The 17650-nt window shown below is 44.1% G+C and overlaps 1 protein-coding gene across 2 annotated transcripts in view; it reads left to right on the top strand.

The window, feature by feature from the left end:
- The window catches only part of CDK5RAP2 (CDK5 regulatory subunit associated protein 2), an 841564-nt gene that overhangs the window by 294499 nt on the left and 529415 nt on the right, over positions 1-17650 (top strand). For both annotated transcript variants that reach the window (XM_078642183.1, XM_078642184.1), the window contains one exon: positions 17161-17292. In XM_078642183.1, the coding sequence (XP_078498309.1) occupies positions 17161-17292 (132 nt within the window). The remainder of the gene's footprint in view (positions 1-17160; positions 17293-17650) is intronic.

A 17650-nucleotide genomic window follows, 5' to 3' on the forward strand; every position in this document is an offset into this window, starting at 1 on the left:
CTACATAACCATAACATCGCTAATCTGTTCGCACATCGTAAGGCTGCTTTCTATTATAAAAGATGGGCATCCTGATAGATTAGCAGAGGAGGCCCTTCCGCTGACACCAAGGTCCTTGCATTCTGAGAAATCACTACGCAGTGGTCAGACATCTCATGAGTGGTGTCCAGTTCGTGACCAAGAGGGGATCCATCACTCTATCCCCTCAGGTAATGGTGTTGGCTCGTCCCTTGGTGGATCCTTGGCTTTACACTTACACACACTCTAGGTACACTTAGAGTAGGGTTCACATTGTTCGCACTGTGTATTCTATGTATATTTCTCCTTGAATTAGTGAGCTTGAGTGACTGAGCCAAAGGTTCGGTACTGTTTCCATGAGGGGTCTGGGTTGTTATGTTCAGTGGTTGCCAGAAACCATTTGCTACCAGATAGGTTAGGGGGGCTTACGGTGGCACTGTGAGCTAGCTGGTCTATAGGCCAACATATCCTGTGGGGGTGTCCGGAAACAGTCTTGACACCAAGCCTCTAGTTTATGTTGTCCAAACATTGCACAGATCATACGGATTAGTAGGAACTACACGTCATGGAGCCACAAACGTTGGCTAGGCTCTTATTTAATGGTCAAATCTGAGTAGTTCAGTTGTGCTTTCTCAGAGACCCCTACTCTGTTCGTAGTGGGAAGGGAAACAAATCCGCCTTAGCTGAGTAGGTATACCCTATGTAGTGGTTGTAGGTTAATCAACCTTGGAGGATTAGAACTTCCCACACTGTACAAACAATATCTCTATTACATTTTAGTTAAATACTATTCCTCTGACAGTGACCGAAAAAACCGAGGATGTTGAAGAACAGATAGTTGAACTAAAAATTTCTGAAAATTGCAGACAGGCAGTTACTATGAAATTATGCCATCCCAGTTACCTTCGTGGTTGAGGCCCACAAAGCATTTAGAACAGAGGTATTCTCTTCTTGGGTTAAATTCCTGCCTGCAGATGCACACAGACTGTTGTTTCATGAATATATTGAAGTTAAACCACCTGATGAGTATTTCCCATACATGGACTTAGAAGTCCTGTTAACTTACCAAGAGCACATCCATTGGTTTAAATGCGCCCTACGCCGTACCACAGAAAACATGAGCCTCGATCCCCTCAACAGAGAAGGAGTCACCTGGCCAGTCCAAGCTTCATATACGAACTCATCCAGACACTGTTGCTTTATCAGTAGCAGGAACAAGTAAACTCTACAGAGACTTAGTAAAAATGTACAGAAACCTTACACAATACATAATGAGAACATTTCAACCGGCATTGACTGCTCAGGCTACACAACCTCATATGGCTGCTCCAGGTATTAGCCCACAAACACTGAATGCCGTTATGGGAAAGATTCCCACCAGCCAGGTGCAAATCTCGTTCTGGGTAGCACAACTAGAAGCAGTTTTTCCCCTTACGGGTCAGCAGTAAAAACACAGAATACTGATAATTTGCTTGCCAATGGGGATGGCTCCACCGATAGAAGGTTGTGCCACTTGGAGTACAGTCGTCGCTGCCGTATATACCAGAACACATGGTACTCCTTTAAAAGCAGTCATACCAGATGTACTGAAACAGATTCAGAATGAGTACGGGGCAGATCCTGCCTTAGCTCTGAGGATGAAACTGATGTGCAATTTTACCCAGGTATTGGCAATTATGTTGAGTAATATAAAAGGGGAGGCAGCAGCCGTGGCTGTAAACCAATGACTTTAGGAATTCAGTCCTGCACAGCAGGAGCGAAAATTGCCTTAGATTATCGAAGATACATATGCTTCACTTGGTAGTGATAATCTGGGAGCCAGCCCTGCGAAACCAATAGTTAAGAGCTATTCTGAAAAGGATCTCTCTAAGCAAGCACCACCGATTCTTCAAAGAAGAAATGGGATAATAAACAAAACAATTAACTAAACAAGACACAGTCACTGTGTGGGTCTCCTCAACAGGTGCCCACAGACAGAAATTACAGTTTGAGAAACCATGACAATATTAGAAAGCCTGACAGGTATCAGGAAACTGATACACGTTCCCCTCATACCTTTCAGGAGTCACCCGAAAAACATTCGGAGATAGACAGACGGTCAGAGCACAGACCAGAAGAGCGAGTCAAAACAAAGAGGCAGACACATTGCACTTCGAACTACATCATTAAACAAGAAGATAAACAAAAGACTTCTAAACCTCAATTTAAAAAGAAGAAGGTAGCCGCTATTAGACTTAGAAATGCCCAGGATACTGAGGACTCTGCTTCTGAATGAGGAATGGGCAGTGACGATGCCAGACAGCGCAGCAGAAGTGATTATACCTCGCCAGAGCCTGATGAATTATCTGGGGGTAACAGTGCTGAGTGAGCATATCACAGTGGAAACACCTAATACAAGTGTAAATGTCCCACATCGTTTATATGAAATAACGCTCCAAATGGAGGGGGACATTCCCAGGAAGGTAAATGGTCTCTTTTGGGAGAACCTGTCCTATGGTTACAATATTTGTACCGGATTGCCCATTGGGGGAAAAAGTTATTTTACGTGCTTTCTCAGACCTTTACCAGAGTCAGTTAAAAATTCATACGCGCCGGAGTGGGCGCTAGCTTCGGCACTTTACCGCTATCATGTTGGGTGGGATAATGAGTCACCTCATCACAAAATACCATTAAAATCGATTCCTCACCACAGAGACTATACCCAATAAAGCATGAAGCAAAGAAACAAGTCGGGTCAGTTGATCTAGGAACTCCTAGATCAACTTGAATACCAGGGAGTGATAGAGAATTGCACCTCACCTATGAATAATCTGTTGTTTCCAGTAATGGAACTAGATCATTCATATCGTTTGGTCTTATATCATAGACATTTCAACGCATCCACACGCAAATTTGCCGTACAGAACGCAATTAATGCCGCACTAATGAATAACATTGTACGAAAAAAATACAAAACAACATTAGACATCTCAAATGGATTTTTCTGCCAAAATATAGTTCCTGGGAGCAGATATTTGACAGCATTCTCTGCACTAGGTCAATTTTGTCGATTACCACAAGGAAATAAGAACAGCCCCAGGCTCTTTTCAGCCAGCATAACAGAGTTACTTAAAACTTTTGATGAAGAGGAATTGTCCTATGTAGATGACATCTATGTGACGGATGATGAATTAATGGCAAAATTGTCTAGGGTGAACCACATAATTCTTGAGTTCGGCCACCTGGGATACAAATTTAATTTAAAAAAATCAAAAAGTGCCCACCTCAGTGTCCTTTTCTTAGGGTACGAATATTCATGCACAGGCAAAAGCCTAGCGGCACAATTTTTAGAAAAATATGCATTGCTCCAACCTCCAATTACTCTGAAAAGGCTACAAACTGTTTTAGGATTTTCGAATTTTGACAGGACATACATTTTGAATTACACAGAAAGTGTAAAACATTTCTACTACTTATTTAGACCTGATTTTTCAGTACATCATTGGACACAGGAACATACAAATCTCCTACATTCCATACAAGCTGATATGATAGCTTCCAAACATTTACACATTCATGTTAACACAACTAATCTGGTGATCCGCCAAGTCGCTAATCCAACTGGGTACATATATATCACGTTCAATGAAGGTGATACAGTTCCTTTAGCAAACAAATCACATTTGTACATAAATGCTGAAATGCGTTTTGCACCAACTGAAAAACACTAAAAGCAGTACAGAATGCTGTAGTGAGTGAGGGGGAGCGCACTGGCCTCAGCGGAAACGCATAATTGTTGTGACCCCTGTACTGACCCTAGAGGCTGTTACAAAAGCAAGCATCCTGAATGCTAAGCAATTTGTGTTTATAGCTGCAGAACTGTTGAAAAACGCAGATGAACTTGTAAAACAGAAGATTCACCCCACATCCATTATAGGTGGATATGGACTTGCTTTCAAGTGAGAATGGACTCTTCCATTTTGTTAGGGTTTTCCTAGCGGTGGTTATGAAAGCCCTAAGCTTCAGAAAATGAACGAGCAATAAAGAAGATGCCTTTAAATTTTGCAATTATTTTGTCAAATTTGCTGTGCTTCAAGTACAGAGGTCAAGTATCTAGTAGACATGTTAGTGATAGATTCCTAACCTTCGAATATCCCCAGGTGTCAGGCTGGATCCGGAAAGTTTTCTGCTTAGCCGTACCCCTGCGAGTCAGTAGGTGGCGTCCTGCAGCTCTACGTCCGTTACTGGCATCGTAGGTGCCGAGATGACGTCAGAGAGAGTACTTAGGCGCCACCCTTGCACGCTGACGTCAGTTCTTTCTTTTTCCACGCCGAAAGGGAAGATCCGAGTTGATCACGTACCTCAGTCATTTTTCGACTACTTTTGTCTCCTGGTGCACGTAGGGATGCCCGGATTTAAGTCTTGTGGGTTGTGCTGCCGTAACATGCCGGTGGCAGACCCCCACGATGTGTGCCTCTACTGCCTGGAGCCCGACCATGACTCTCGGGACTGTCAAGCCATAAACCCGTAAGCCTTGCGGGAGCGGCGCCGAAAGTTGCTGGAGGTTCGGCACTTCTCTCACCGCCGCTCTGGGTCTAGGGGCCATTCACGAGACCGCTCACGGACCGGAGCTGTCGCTCCTTGGGCTCTAAGTCTTCACCTTCGGATTCTGGTAAGTAACGCCATAAAAAGAAGTCGAAGAAGCGGGATCGCTCTCCGACGTCCCCCCGTCCCTCCCCAGAGGCGGATGAGGGGGACAGGGGCTCCGCCCCTGCGGTTCCTCTGGAGCCGGGGAGTCCTGCGGCCTACCCGCTATTCCCAGGTCCGTCGGCAACTCCTGAACAGATGCAAGAGTTTCTTGCTGCCATGGACCGCCTCTTTAGGCCCCAGGCTCCAGCTGGCGCCCCTTTGGGCCCAGCGGTCCCATGTCCAGATCCTGTTGGCCCGGCGGTCCGCCACCGGCGCCAGCCCCGGCGCCACAGAATCCTGCGCCGTTAGCTCCGGCACCACAAGGTGCAGCGCCGCTGGCTCCGCACTTGCCTCCGCCCCTGGCTCCGCCACAGGTGCCACACTGGGTGCCGTTTATCCGATCCCTGCCCCGGTCTCGGACCATTTCGTTCCGGCTTGGGATCCGCATTGGGATACGGCGCCGGCTCGGCCCGACTGGTGCTGTTTTCGGTGCCGTTCCCGATGCAGCTTGCCCCCTCTCCGGCTCCGGCCCTGCCGCCGCAACTGGCTCCCTCTACTCCAGAGCCAGACGAGGACTAGTACGGCTCCGAGGACCCCCTTGCCCTGCAGTGTGACTTTGAGCAGGATTGGGTGGACGACCTTCAAGATGCGGGCGAGCTTGATGTGTCTTCTGACCCAGGTTTGCCTCTCCCCCCACCTACTATGGAGGAGGGCGCTCCCTACACCATGGTGCTGCGTCGAGCTGCGGAGGCTCTCCATCGCGACCTCCCTACGGTGGCCCTTAAGACCAACCTCCTTACAGAGGTGCTCCAGACGGCGTCGCTGCTCCCTTTCAATGAGGCTCTCACTGAAGTCCTCTTGGGCACTTGGTTGCGACCGGACTCGGTGGCCCCGGTAGATAAAAACGTCGGTAGGCGTCATAGTCCGGCGCCTGGTGTTCCTGCCTTCTTGACCACTCACCCCCATGCTTGAGAGCCTGGTCATTCAGGGCTCGACGTCGCAGAGTGCCTTTCCCACGGCTCTGCCAGATAAGGACTCTAACAAGCTAGACCAATTTGGCAAGAGGTTGTTCTCCTCAGCCAGCTTGGGGTTGCGGTCGGTTAACACCGCCTGCTTATTGGGCCGTTACTCCCACGCAGTGTGGGATTCGGTAGCCGAGGTGTTGCCACAGTGTTCTGAGGAGGTCCAGGCTGTCCTTTCCCAAGCGATTGCGGAAGGCAAGGATGCGGCGAAGTTTGCCATAAGGTGTGGTCCGGACACCGCTGATTCGTTGGCAAGGGCGATTTCCACAACTGTGGCGTTTCGGCGCCACGCCTAGTTGCATTCCACTGGGTTCTCACCCGATGTCCAGAGCTCGCTCATGGATATGCCCTTTGATGGCTCCCACCATTTTGGCGATAAGGCCGACAATGCCCTGGTGCGCTTTAAAGACTCGGGCCACGGCCATATCTTTGGGTCTTTCCACAAAGAACCCTGCCACGCTTGGATTTCGTTCCTTTCAAGGCCAGGGCAAGGGCACCCAAGCACGCTCCTCCAACAAACCTGTTCAGAACCAGCCTAAGCGCGGCCGTGGATTCCGCAGGGGCGGGGCGGGTAACCAGTGCGTGGGTCAGTCCACCTCCATCCCCGCTGCTTCCGCCTCTAAGCCTTCCTAACCTGAGCTTCAGGGAGCACCCCACGCCGGAGGGTGGCAGGGTCCGCCACCACCTTCACCACTGGTGCGAAATTACATCGGACAAGTGGGTGCTGCAGATAATCGGCCAAGGTTACTCGCTCCCCTTTCTGTCCTCCCCTCCAGCCATGCCACCTCGGTACCACCGCATGTCGGTGGATCATTTGGCTCTTCTCCGTCAGGAAGTCACGGCCCTCATGGCCAAGGGGCCATTGAGTGCGTTCCTGGTCAGAAACTAGGGTGTGGTTTTTATTCCCACTATTTTCTGGTCCCCAAGAAGGACAAGGGGGCCTGCGCCCCATCTTGGACCTCCGGGACGTCAATTGCTGCCTTCGGAAGGAGAAGTTGTAGATGCTGAATCAGGCCGGGAGCATTTTCAGTTTGCCGTGCTCCCCTTCGGCCATACCAGTGCCCCTCGGGTGTTAACAAAGGTGATGGCAGTGGGCGCAGCTCATCTGCGCAGGTCAGGGGTGTCCATCTTTCCCTACCTCGACCACTGGCTGTTGAAGGCAGGCTTGCCCCGGGCAGTCGTCACCCACCTCCAGATTACAGCCAACCTCCTGCATTTGCTGGGGTTCTCAATCAGTGTGCCGAAGTCGCACCTGTGTCCCTCTCAGAAGCTCCCCTTCATCGGAGCGGTTCTGGATTCGCTGTTTTGGGTTTATCCTCCCGAGCAGCGAGTCCAGAATATTCAGGCTATGATTCTGTTCTTTCAGCCTATATTCCGGGTTTCAGTCAGGATGACCCCCTCCTGCATCCTGCTGGTGACACATGCCAGATGGCATATGTGGGCTCTGCAGTGGGACCTGAAGTTCCAGTGGGCACAGCATCAGGGCAACCTGTCCGATCACATCCAGATCTCGGAGGGAGCTGCACGACAGTTGCAGTGGTGGCTCACGGATCGCGAATGGGTCAGTGGCAGATCCCTCTCCCTTCCCCAACCGGAGCACACAGTGGTGACGGATGTCCCTTACGTCTTCTCACTCTATAGACGGTTTTCCTGGTTGCTATCACCTCTGCCAGAAGAGTGAGTGAGCTCCAGGCCCTTTCTTCCAAACCTCCTTTCCTTTCGGTTCATCCGGACAAGGTGGTTTTAAAGACCCGTCCTTCTTTTCTACCAAAGGTTGTCACGCCCTTCCACATCGGGCAGACCATCACTTTGCCTACCTTCTTTCCGCCTCCGCATCCTTCAAGGGAAGAGGAGAGGCTCCACCATCTGGACCCAAAACATGTACTTGCATTCTATCTGCAGCATACACAGCAGTTCCGGGTGGATGATCAGCTTTTTGTTGGTTATGTGGGCGCCAAAAAAGGTCGGGCTGTGCACAAATGGACCATATCCCAGTTGGTTGTTCTGTGCATCAAAGATGCGTGCCCATTCAAGCAGAGCAACTGCAGCCACTACTGCCTTGGGACGCGGCGTTCCCTTGCAGGACATTTGTCAGGCAGCAACGTGGGCCTCGCTGCACATGTTTACCAAACACTACTGCCTTGACAGTCAGGTCCGGATAGACGGCTTCTTTGGCCGTTCAGTGCTCCGGGACTCTTTGGTGTAATCTCGTTTGCAGACCCACCACCGGGATTGGTATTGCTGGGGTGTCTGTTCTAAGGTAAGGGATCTATCACTAAAATGTCTCTTTCAGATGCACAAGTTACTACTTGTGAAACAATATATCTGTAAGAGACATTAGTTAGTGATAGATTCCTTACCGCCCCACCCATCCTCCCCGTTCTGCAGACTGATTACTCGGGTTAAGGTCATCTCCTTTTAGGGCCCTAGTTTTATGCACCAATGATCAGTATCTTGCATGGCTCTGCGTTTCAGCGCGGAATAGTTGTGTACAGAACTGACGTCAGCGCGCATGGGTGGCACCTAAGTACTCTCCGTCACGTCATCTCTGCACCTACGACGCCAATGACGGACGTGGAGCCGCAGGACGCCACCTACTGAAGCGCAGGGGTACTGCTAAGAAGGAAACTTTCTGGATCCAGCCTGCCACCTGGGGATATTCTAGGGTAAGGAATCTATCACTAACTAATGTCTCTTACAGATATTTCGTTACACAAGTAGTAACTTGTGCGTTAGTCCATGTCTTATGATAAATTGCTGTTTATTCTTTATACATGGTGATTGGTGTTTACTTTTCTTTCTCTGAATGCAGAGTGAGAGCAGTTTCTAAAGTGAACTATGCGACATACTTACTGGGTACAATGTGTGTAAAAGAAAAGGCTGTAGTATATCTTTTTCTTTTTGCAGCACAATTTAAAAACTTGTAAATTAACTGTACACATTTCAGAGTATCTCAGCAGTTAGGAAAGCAAAAAGAAAGCCTTTTGTTTAGAATTCTAAAATATAATGGCAACAGTGATTACAATAAGTTCAAAAAAATCCAATACACTTTACTTGGGTATGTGGAAATGATGAATATGTACTGAAACCTGATTGTGGCACATCATTTGTGTGCTATATAGTTGTATCAGTAAAAAGGTATGTCTACAAGTTCAGTGGCCATTTCAATGGAAAATGGACTGTCTGTAAATGATGGTATGCTACCATACAATACTTTAGCAATATATTTGCAAAAGTGTGCTCCAAAACACACCACCAGTTACATACTGAACCCTTACCCCTCTCCTGTTGAGTAAAGTTGCTACACATGTTACTTGTGTGAAGATAGGATTTTTCACCATCCGTAGGACTTCAATGATATAATGTTGTCAGCACCCCACTGAAAATTGTCCTGAAAGCACTCGTGCACAGGTGCTGAAATATGTCCCTAGGTCCAGTTTTAAATAAAAATCTTTATTCCCAAGCAAGACTCCGGGTGAACCTTCTAGTAATTGTTGCTGCTTTGGTGTGTATGTAGGGAAGGCAGGGGGCATTCCAACAGAAAATGTGCTCACTATACACAATCATACACAATCATCCCACTTGCATATAACTTTCACACATATATTGAGAAATATGGATTTGGTCTAATGTCCAGAGCTGCTGACTTTGGATTTGGGGAAACAGTTAGAGTCCTGGTTTTGACTCAACATCCTGATTCTGAGCAAATCACTTAATTTCTGGTGTTCATGTAAAGTGCACCAATGCCCCTTGGTTTGGTTTGCACCATGTAAAAATGCAAAATACATATGTATATATTGTAATTGTAAGCGCTCTGACTTTAGCACTGCTACTTTCTGTGGGCTTTAGGCAGGGATGCTAGTGTGTTTATTGGAGTTAAAACTTTTGTGGTTCATCTTGTTTTGGCTGAATACAAATGATGGCCATTTTCTCTATGTTAGTGAAAGTATGAGGTTTGTGTTTCTGCTACTTTGTAGCTCCAGTGTGCATTTGCCAGCCCCAGCTAGCAGACGTGGCTTATTAACATATGTGTAGCCAGACTGACAAATGCAGACCACGCCTACAGAATGCATAACAAATATTTGTTGTCTGGTACACTAACCACACACACAAGCCTTTCTAAACCCTTCCCCCTGACTCGCCCCTTCCCCCTTTACTCATCCCAAACCTGCTCCTGCAGCTATGATCTCTAAATAAACAATAAAACACTTCCCTCTTTGATGGGATACCAAGAGCTATTTAAATGCAAACCCCTCCTTCTATCTCTCAACTATCCTTTTCAACCCAAATAACAGACTCACTTGTCCACTTCTCAAATAAATTTCCTATTTCTCTATACTACCTCACCACTAATCCGTTCTGGGTTCTGGAGTAGTGTGCTACTTAACGAAAAAGCACTTTGACGCCTCGTCAGTGGTAATAAAGGCTATATAAATATAATTACAATTACATTAGAAACACAAGCATTCTTGCAGTACCTACAAGAATATCCTCTGCCAAATTAAATAATGCCTCAAGATCGATATGAATGTATCATTTATACTGATGGATCTGTCCACCCGGCTGTAGGAACAAAACAGCAATATTCCATGGCATGCACAATTTTAAAAGGGCACATGCATGACGGCAGGTTCCATCCTAGGAAAACCCACACCCGGTCTGTGGGGGACTGTACGGCACAGCTGGCGAAACTAAAAGCTCTGGTACTGGAATTCCTTACACTAATTGTGTGTGATTCATTTTACAATACCAAATATTTACATTATTGGGGCCTGAATGGGTTTAGCTGTTCCTAAGGTTGCACTGTAAAGCACAAGATGCTTTGGAAACAAGTGGCAAAACTGAAAGAAGGCCTGCCACAGGCTCAAGTTATTCATGCATTGAGTCATCAATGTGTTGTCATTCACGTTGAAGAGAATTAGATGGCGTATGAAGTTTGCACTGCTGCCATTACTGCAATACCTCGCTCCAGTATGAGGATAGATGGAACAACTATGATAGCTGTCAATACCACGTGCAACAGCTCAGCCCTGCTGAAAGGCTTTCCATTCAAGTACTCCTGCAAGTTAGATGCACAGAACATGTTGTATTCTCAGATTCCAGGAGTGTGGGCTAAAGTAATACCAAATACTGATTGTAGATTGGGATTGATACTAGCTGCACACGAAGGTCTGGGTTCAGCTCATGTAGGTAACTCTGCTACAGTTTCTCTTCTAAAGCAGAGCTATTGGTGGCCAAGTCTTACCAAGCAGACCAAGGACTTTGTCCGCAAATGCGACATCTGCCAGCAGATGAAGGGCTCCACCGTAGCACGTCCACCTCAAACACCTTTATTGGTCTCAGACAGTCCTCTTGCATGCGTATAATTGGATCACTACAGCCCCTTACACTCAATGGGGCTTACAAGTACATCTTGGTGGCAGTAGATTCATGCTCCAGATTTCTGTGAGTTTAGCCCCAGCGCTCGCCTGATACTCGAACTGTTATAAGGGATTTGCAAGTCTTTATCGGCACATACGCAATTGGCACACTACATTTTGACCAGGGTCTGGCGTTTATGTCTCAGGCTTACAAAGAAGCCATCGGAATTTTGGATGTGGCCTTGAGGTACTCCTCCCCGTACCATCCAGATGGAAATTCGGTTGTTGGGAGGAAAAACCGTGACTTAAAGGAATCCTTGACAGTGGGGTTAATAGGTTTGGGTGGCAGTTGGGTCAATCATCTATATAGGGTCCAGATGGCCAAGAATACACCTTATGAACTCCTGCTTGGGATTTGGGTACCCAACCTCGATAGTGTCAGCACAATGCCGGCTAAAACCCCATTTGACATCAATGATCATTTGGCTATTTTACAGGGCCTTAAAGAATACCGAGCCTTACAAAGCTAACGTCCCAGTAAAACACACCACCACTGGGAAGTGAAAACAGTACCTGCAAGACCTGCATGGGTCCTGAAGATTAGGGACCTGGTCAGAAAGAAAATTGTGGACAAAAATAATTTTGCCCATCTTACAGAGCACCTGTAGCTGTCCTGGCTGTCGAAGGTACCAAAACTGTATTTCTTCTGCCGCTTGCCGGTCGCCGGGACAAGAGGTTTTCCTCAATTGATCGGATTAAACCACTCTATGTGGCAGATTCTCAACAGTAGGCCGCGTGGGCTCCCGGGTAGCCCCCACATTCCTCTCACTGTCGTGCAGGAAGTTTAGATGAAAGCTTTAATAATAACTGAAGACTCCACTTTCCAAAGAGAAGCTGTAAACAACAATGAAATGATACTTCTCTCTGTTGAAACAACTACAGCTGTACAGAAATTTCAGTTACAAAATTGACAACGTCTATGTAAACATGTCCCAGATAGTCATCCGATGGTTCTACAAAACCTGCTGGGCTGCCGAGAATAGACCGGATGGCGTCTGACTACTTCGTGAATTATGATGATTTATTATCAGATCCAAGTGAACCTGGACTGCCAACACTGCCTCTCCCTTTTAAGCTACGAGTGTATGCTTTCTGTCTTTGGCTGAAAAATACTTACTTCATTGTTCCGTGTTGGATTAATTTTCCTGGTACTTTGGATTGGTATAGTGACTGTTTTTTTCTTATTCCTAAATGGACACTTTCTCCCAGAACGCTCCGCAGGACAGCTTGTAAACTTGGTTCTTAAACCACATGCATCATCGTATTGTGAACTGAGGGACTTTTCCCTGGTGAACATTACTGCAGTTCAAGTTCCTGAAGGAATTGTATGCAACAGGGTATTTTATGATGTGTATGGTCCTACTAAACTTTTGCAAATTCTTTATTTGTTTAAAATTTCTTTAAATGACATCATCACCTCTAGTACGTTTTCTGATGATTGGGACATTGAAACTGTGCATAATTTGCTTTCTGATTCAGAGCAATCAGCTGCATTTTCTAATGATGAATTGTATAATGGTGCAAGTCATTTTGGAGACATGATCTGTTACCAGCATTATAGTCACCATTTTTTTGCATAAAGCTAGGATCCCACACGCTTTTTATATTTACACACAATGGGAACACTGTCCAACACCGCCGAAAGGTAGTTCAAACCCATTTGCACTGAAGTTTGCTCTTTTTTTGGGTTTTGAAAACATGAGATCCAGCCTTGTATTACTATAGGCTTGCACCTGCACCCCTGCAAAGAAAAATATGCTAACAAACACCAAGCTTTTATACTCTGCTTCCTTTATTTTCAAACTGTCTAGATCGGATTTCGATTTTTGGAAAGACACTATAGACACAAAATGTATTTGGGGGATAAAAGATTGGCAGGCTCTGGGAACGGAGGCCTTATTCAGAGCATGCCTCATATCACATCAAATGATATTCCTGAACAGGATAGTGCAACAAACCTCATGTCTTGGTATATCAAAAATTAAGGTTTTGAACACACCGCATTTTCCTGCATTCTCACATTTCAGGAAATTGCAGCACCTTACACACTTCAGTGAGGATACACTGGCTACCATGACACATAATGGTTCTTCCAGTTCATCAGATCTCAACTGGAAGGGATGGTTGGTTTGGCCTGTGGACACAAACAGGTGTCAATCTAGATTCCTATATAACACCGAAAGGTTTAGGATCAATAGGCCTGGTCAGCGATGTGTACAAACAGAACACTAGTGAGTGGTGACGTCGTATAGTATTGGGAAGTTATGCCTAGATTGGCTACAAACCTCAACACTCTCCCAGGTCAAACGACACTTGTCCCTTCTTTCTGATGACATGGATCTCATGGATTTTTAAGTAGGCCCCTGAATCCACGTCAAAAGCCATTTGGACGGAATTTACAATGAGCTGTGGAAGATTTCTGAACAGGAAGCTGAGAAATTGCACAAGATTGATGGGTTTAATTTAAAAAAAAGCTTTGGCTATGGTTGACAACAGTATGACCACTTTATCATCCAGAATGTAAACACCGGGCAACATAGTGTCCTCCGCAATTGACATAATACAGCAAGACATGTTTATATTACAGCATGGACAGTCACAATTATGGTCAATAGTAATACTGAGCTGGACATTGCAAACGTTACTTTCTGGTCATGTGCCATGTCACTACATCAACAGTACAAATCTGTTTTCAGCATATGATGTAAAAGAAAGATCGTAATGGCACGCAGAGATGTGAAATATACCGTGTTGCACATTGAAACATTTGTCCAATTACCTTCCACTGTGGCTGAGACACCATCCACTGACTGGATAATCCATGGTTACATCACCCTACCGGTCACGTCTTTCCAATTCCAATATTGTCTCCAATACCAACAGGAAGGCAGACATGAAGCGGTAGAGGAAGGATATGTGCAAGAATATTGGGAATTACCATTGAGGTTTAGATGCAGGAATGGTGACACAAAAAAAGCACAGTGACCCGCACAAGGAAAATTTTACACAAATTGTAATTTTTGCCAAATAATGCAACAATATTTTTTCAAATATATAACATGAACGCTTTCCAGAAAAAGGTGAAGTCCAAGTCTTGAGAGTTGTATAGGAAAACTTTTTATTCATGAAAAAATAGAAGTTCAGAAAATTGCTAGCTGCCAACGCGTTTCGTCACAAACGTGACTTCTTCAGGGCTCTAAAATTGGTAGAAATGTAATGGATAGAGCTCGCGTCACTTGAGCAGAGATACACCAAAAAGAAGGAGAAAGGACACTTAGAGTCGTGTTTTCTGGTCCCTTTCGTATTTGATATAATTTTCAGGTGTAGTTCTATATTATACAACAGTATTCAATATTTATCATCCGCATCACAGAGATATTGCCAATGGTAATGTGGTGTATCCTCAATGGCGTCTCTCTCTTTTTCATGTGTAATTTTTAAAGTATTGTAGAACCCATCAGGGTTTCTTCAGTAAATGGCGGGCATTTTTGGCGTGCCGCCGGCGTTTCGTACAGGGTCCTTTCTCACTTGTGCGGACAGAGACATTGTGCACTTCTAGTCAGATGTGTCCACATTTTGATATGCAATAAACCTATCCTGTGCGTCTAACTAAACTTGTTGGACATCTACCGACTTTCATAGTGAGTTGACACGCCATTTTCTCCCCCACCATAGTTGCAAACTACACAATGTTATATAGGGAACCTTAGTTTTGTCTCTTGGCATGTCCACGTTTATTTCACTTATGTATGCATTCACACATTTTAGTGCTTTCTTCTGGGTATCTTAAAGATGATTTTTGGGTCAGTGCTTCTATTCGCATTGTACTGTTTATAAAGTTTCATTTTTCTTGTGTAGTTACTCATACATTTCAGTGCCTGATTCCTGGGTATTTTGAAGCTATTCTTGGTGTCATCGCTTTCATTTGCACTCTATATTTGGATTGATAGTAGGATCACTATCCTAACTTTTTAAAATGCATCTATTATGTACATAGGCACTGGTTTATAATCTGTAGGACTTTTTTTTAAATTAATTATCTATTTCCTAATATTGTGGGTTAGAGGGAAAACATATTTTTTTATATAATTAGTTGAGCCAACCATATCTGTTGTTGTCTAATATGTTTACTGGTCTATCTTGGCTACATCCGTGGCGTTCCTGATGAAGGCGATTCCGTCTTCCCGCCAAGAATTAGCCACATTTTAAGCCTACAGATTGTTTGCTTACATTTTTGTTTGATATTGTGAAAACATTGTAGATATTTTTTCTGTAATCTGTCTATATATAGATCTTAGAATAACAAGATGAAGAAATATGACGACTTAGTTTACACATAGAATATGATTCAATTATTGGAGTCATCAGTAATATGTCTTGATTTTCAAATTGATATCTTTGTTAATAAAAAAGAAGTATAAATGTCATTTGATTGGTTGGCTCAGTGTATTTGACTTTATTTTAGAGTAAAATTTTAAGTTGCCTACGGTCGTTAAATACAATATAACATTTAAACGTAGCAAGCTTGGTAAAATATTGTTTAGGATATTAAGCAAGTAAGCAAAATTTCATTGATATAATTTGCTCTCTGCCTGTGGTTAGGCACTTCATATCAAGGTGTGTCAATTTGGCCAGTTTACAGAAGTGGAATTAGGTACATTAGCTGTAACCTGAAACACGAAAGCATGTCCTGTTCGAAATCTCACTTTTTAACATGGGATTAGGAACAATCTCATTCTTCCATGCTACTCAATGCATAATAAACAACGCATAATAGATTTTCATATTTCTCCTCCCTAAAAGGCAAACACTGGCCCTAAACAAACGTTTTTGCGCAGCTAAAACAAAACAAGTGAATTTAAGCCTTTGCAGGGATCATGCTTTGGCTTATATTTGTAACGGCAACAAAGTGTAGTTCCTTGCTATCTCCCAGCAACTGTAAAGATTCGTTTTTGCTCTGTCTTCTAGCATTATTTCTTTTAATTTTGATCTGCATTCCCAAGCATGAATTATAAGTTTGTAAACCAAGATCCAAGCCTGATTTTTATCAATTGTTTTTTAACTCCAAACATGCTCATTTTTGCATAGCATGTGTTTGAAAAACATCCTCTTATAGAATAAATGTCACAGAAAGCCGCATTTTAAACCAAACATTTTCACTGTATGTAATGTGTCTAAACTCTGGGTGCACCTCATTCAAATTAATTTGTTGCTGCTTTGCTTGTTCCCTGCAGGGCGTCCACAAACCTCATAAATATGTATACAACTAGAGGTGTACTTCCTATCTTATGGGCCTGTACTTCAACTCCATAGTTTTAAAAGTTTTCCCCTCCGTCTAAAAATTAATAGGATAAAGTTTAATCCTGTATTGGAAGCTCTATTTGACTGAGATCTGACTCATTTAGTTTTTCAGTATTTACTTGTGCCTTGACAAATAGTCTGATCCCCCGATAAGCATACTGATCGTCATTTTCAACATGGCCATTTCATAAAGCAAAGATCTCGAATGAGTGTATTTCTTACCCACAATGATCACATTTACAGTAATTTTTAGGTCTTCAACCAGACAAAGATCTTTAAAAATGTATGATGATTTTGCAGCTGCCCACTAGAACAACATTGCCTGCAAAGATTGGGGTTATAATGCCATCTATCCCTGGGATATTTGACTCGCTGCAGAGCAGTGTAAAATAAATCTTGCTAATGTACCAACTAATTTTGAGGGGCCAGAGGCCAGTCATGGGTGTGGTATTCTTTTCTCTTCCCTGGAAAGTGATTTACAATTATATAATTTATGCCAAATTGAACACATGCTGTATTATCTTGATGAAGCACTAGAGTACAATTTGATAAGCTCCCCATCTGTGCCTAAGAGAGAGAGTGTAGCTTTTATGTTAGCGTTTGGAATTTATAATAACTTGGATTGAATTTATAATAATTTGATTAAATGTAAATTCCTTTATTTTCACCATGTACTGTATACTTGTTCAGAATTTCATATTAAATATCTTTTCTACTTGTATCATATTTAGGAAGCATTAGATAGCAGTGTGAATGGTGAAAAAGAAGAAAGGATTGATCAGTTGCTTTGTAACATACAAACAAACAAACACGAATTGGAGCATCTCAACAATCAACTTGCCATTAGAAAGGCAGCTATCAATGTAAGTGCTTAACGGTAGTATTCAAATAACAATCACTGTTTTACATTTTAAACTTGTTTATAAACTATTATGTAGACCACCTTATATACCTTGAACTTAGAGGGTTACTGATAATAACATATGCTGTTTTTCTCCAGTGATGTTCAGAAAATCCACATAAATTATGTTGAGAAAATTAGCATTATCTCCTTGTCTTTTTCTCGTGCTGTATCGTGGAGAATGATACATTTCACAGTACTCCTACTATGCTTTACTTTTATATACGAAAGTAAGGGGCTCCTCTTGCCTATTGATCACCAAACTGGGTGAAAGTTTTGGCCAAATTCCTTCTTTTATTGGTGTGAGACCTACGTCACTT

Source organism: Lissotriton helveticus, chromosome 5_1 (genome assembly GCF_964261635.1).
Source record: "Lissotriton helveticus chromosome 5_1, aLisHel1.1, whole genome shotgun sequence".
In the NCBI taxonomy this organism is placed as follows: Eukaryota; Metazoa; Chordata; class Amphibia; order Caudata; family Salamandridae; genus Lissotriton; species Lissotriton helveticus.